General features: G+C 38.3%; 1 protein-coding gene across 1 annotated transcript in view; it reads left to right on the top strand.

Moving 5' to 3' along the window:
- Nucleotides 1-3479, top strand: part of ASAH2 (N-acylsphingosine amidohydrolase 2) — an 88809-nt gene that overhangs the window by 45963 nt on the left and 39367 nt on the right. The window contains 2 exon segments of the mRNA XM_007944043.1: nucleotides 926-1051; nucleotides 2490-2576. Coding sequence (XP_007942234.1) covers nucleotides 926-1051; nucleotides 2490-2576 — 213 coding nt within the window.

Below are 3479 nucleotides of genomic sequence, written 5' to 3'. Positions count from 1 at the left end.
AACTAATGACTACAGATAGATACATGGGAGTAAGCACCCTGTTTGACCCCAGCATCCAAGCCCCAAATGCAAAAGATGGGTGGAGGGGCAAGTGAGAGCCCTAGGACTTTGCCTAAAACAAATTTTCTGTTATAAAGCCCCAGCAACATTTAATCTGATCTCTTAGCAACATTGTTGACATAACTCACTCTATTTTATTTTTTCATTTTAGCCTGTAGTTTTAGGTAAAAGAAAGTAAGTTCATATTTACGATCACTGGTTGGATGCTAAATTCTTTGAGATAAATTATTATTTTCGTATCAAGAAAGACTTCTGTCCTCTAATACTTGCTTATCTCTTTTCTCAAGAGCATTAGGTGGAGTAAAAGACCAGTTGAATTGAGGCTAATGTCCTTCCCATTCCAAAATGTTATGTGTTGTTTACTTCAGGGTGAAAAGATAGAGAAAGGATAAATGGAGAGCAGGTCAGGATATTGGATGGTATATTTGGGTTCAGTTTTGCAACAGGAAAATGTAAATTTTCTCTCTTCTTCTAAGCCAGTAGGATATTTACCTTTAAAGGGCAAATTGATCTCTGAGTTCCAGGGAACACAGTACAGAATAGATTTATGGGTCAGCATTTTAGAATTTGTTTTTGTACATTCTGTTTCTTGTCAAAGTATTTCAGTTTGAGGTATAAGTTTGAGCCTGGCCAACTTGAAGCAGCTTTATTGGAAATGGGAATATTTTCAGTAATATTACACATACTGATTGCAGTATGAGCATTTTCAGAAATAATTTTTCTCTGAATATTGCACATATTACTATTATTGTCTATAAATGATTTTGCATGGTTCACCAGAGTGGATTGAATGTTTGCATTTTTAATGGCAGTTATTATAGAAAACAAGAAAGCATAAAAGGTTAATTGGATGTTTCTTTGGCAGGGACCGTATGTAGCAGCTTTTGCTTCATCAAACCTAGGAGATGTGTCCCCCAATATTCTTGGCCCACATTGCATCAACACTGGAGACTCCTGTGATAATGCCAATAGCTTTTGTCCTGTTGGTGGGGTAGGTAACTGTGGCACCTGCAATCTTTGTTTTTGCATTACATGTAAACATTACTTTGGAATGTTCACCACCAATTTACAAATATGCTTTCCTCTAGGATACACTGGCCTACTGACCTCTAGTACATGCTCTTTTCAAAAGCACACTCCTCACCAAATGCACTCAATTTCAGTTGGGTAAAATTATGTTTTTCTATTTGACTGTTAAGTTTTTTGAATGGTAAAACCATTCAATAAATGTCAGAGATTAAATATCCTTTCCTAACCTTGGACAATCTGAAACATTTTGTCTTGGCATTTCTGAAGTTGCAAGGAGGTACCTAACCCTGCCTGCCTGAAACATTTCTTACTGATCAAAAAGTCTGTGTTGTTGTTAGGTGCTGTTGAGTTCATATCTACTTATAGTAACCTCATGACAAAGCAGAACTGCCCCATAGGGTTTTCTAGGCTGTAATCATCATGGGAGCAGATCACCAGATGGTTCTCCTGTAGAGCTGCTGGGTCAGTCCAAATAGTTGACCTTTTGGTCAGCAGCTGAGCACTAACCATTGCACAACCAGGGTTCATTCAAATGTCGATAGGTGTTTTTTTTTTTAAAAAAAAAACAATTCACTGTCATCAAGTTGATTCTGACTCAGCAACCCCATTGGGTTGCCAAGGCTGTAAATCTTTATGGAAGTAGATTGCCTATCTTCCTTCCACAGAGTGGCTGGTGGGTTTGAACCACCAGCGTTTTGGTTAGCAACCAAATGCCTTAACCACTATACCACCAGAGCGCCTTGTTTTTAAATTACATAATAGAGAAATTTTGCTGTAAAAATTCAAACTATGTGGAAGCATAGAATAGTAAGAACTGAAAGTCCCTATTCACCTCCCTCCCTTTAACCCTCTGCTCATCCCAGAAATGACTATTCTCATATCTCTGTATATGTATTTGGCCATGCATCCAATTTATGTTTAAGTATTTTGATCAACGTCATTTTTTTTTTTAATGTAAGAAGTAAACTATATAGCCAGATTTGTTGATTGACTTTCTTCAGCTTGTCATTCCGATGTAATTTTAACTGAGTTACAATTAAGACAATCTTGTGCAAGAGTCATAGACAAGAACAAACAAGGTGGAAAGATTGAAGGAAGCGGAGCAACGTGCTTGGAGTCTTAGCTACCTGTGTAGCTCAGTCCTCTAACCCACCTAAGCCTCAATTTTCTTATCTTTAAAAGGAAAGTGCTGGGATAGATAATTTCTGAAGACATTCACTGCTCCAATTCCATACATGATTTAGCTAATTCTAGTCTGTAAATTGAAAGAATTTCTGGAAAGCAATGCCAGAATATGGCTTTAAATAAATCTGTGTTTGCCTAGATTTGGTTGTAATTTCCCATTCCTTAAAATAATCACTTATGTCTGTAAGAAGTTATCTTTTCTCATTTTGTTCCAGCCCAGCATGTGCATTGCTAAGGGACCTGGAAAGGATATGCTTGACAGCACACAAATCATTGGACGGTCCATATATCAGAGAGCAAAGGTAAGTTGTGGGCCCAGTTTCTTTCACCTTCATTTTAAATTATTCTCTAAATCTGCTGACACTGTTCAGTAGGAAGTCAATAATTACAAGAAAGACAGCAAGAGCTTGGGCTGTGCTGGGGAGTCTGGAAGGCTGACTGCAGTCACAGGACAATTAGGGAGGTTGCTTTTAGGAGTCACACAAGAGCCTCTCTCTGAAGGCATGGGTCTGACTTCTGACAGGAAATATATTTACAAGCAAGCAGTCAGGAAAACATTCTATTTTAGTCAGAGCACTTGCTTTAGACAGTAGGGTGATAGAGACATCCTAAGTTTTCGACTAATGTGGCTTCAGATATGACCAGATTGTTCTAAATTAGGCAGGCTGTTCTCGGAATTCTCTCAGGCCTATGCCTGCCAAGTCACCTAAGCACTTCTAACTTTTTCTGTGGTGAGAAAGCAAACCTGAGAGGCCCAACAGTTTGCATTCAGTTCAGATTTTGAATTCGAGTTAATTCCTCACATTCTTTGATGTAGGGAACATCACCCATCTCTTTTTCTTTTCATTTAAAAAAATTGTTGATAGAGAGAGAATATAGTTTCCAGTGAGATTACTATGATTTACTTTTTCCTCTTCCCTCTCTTAATTTTATCTTTCATTTTGTCCACATATTTTGAATCCACTTTTGTAGAGACAAATTTCTTAAAAAGAAAGAGGTCAACCTTGCACTAATATAAGAAAACCAAACCCACTGCCATCAAGTCAATTCTGACTCATAGCGACCCCCATTGGATTTCCAAGGCAGTAAATCTTTATGGAAGTAGATTGCCCCATCTTCCTTCCACGGAGCAGATGGCGGGTTTGAACCGCTGACCTTCTGGTTAGCACTCAAATGCCTTAGGCACTGCACCACTAGAGCTCCTT

The sequence above is a fragment of the Orycteropus afer genome, unplaced genomic scaffold, assembly GCF_000298275.1.
Source record: "Orycteropus afer afer isolate SDZICR_OR568_19922 unplaced genomic scaffold, OryAfe1.0 scaffold00118, whole genome shotgun sequence".
Taxonomy (NCBI): domain Eukaryota; kingdom Metazoa; phylum Chordata; class Mammalia; order Tubulidentata; family Orycteropodidae; genus Orycteropus; species Orycteropus afer.
This window is presented reverse-complemented; position numbering and strand designations above follow the sequence as displayed.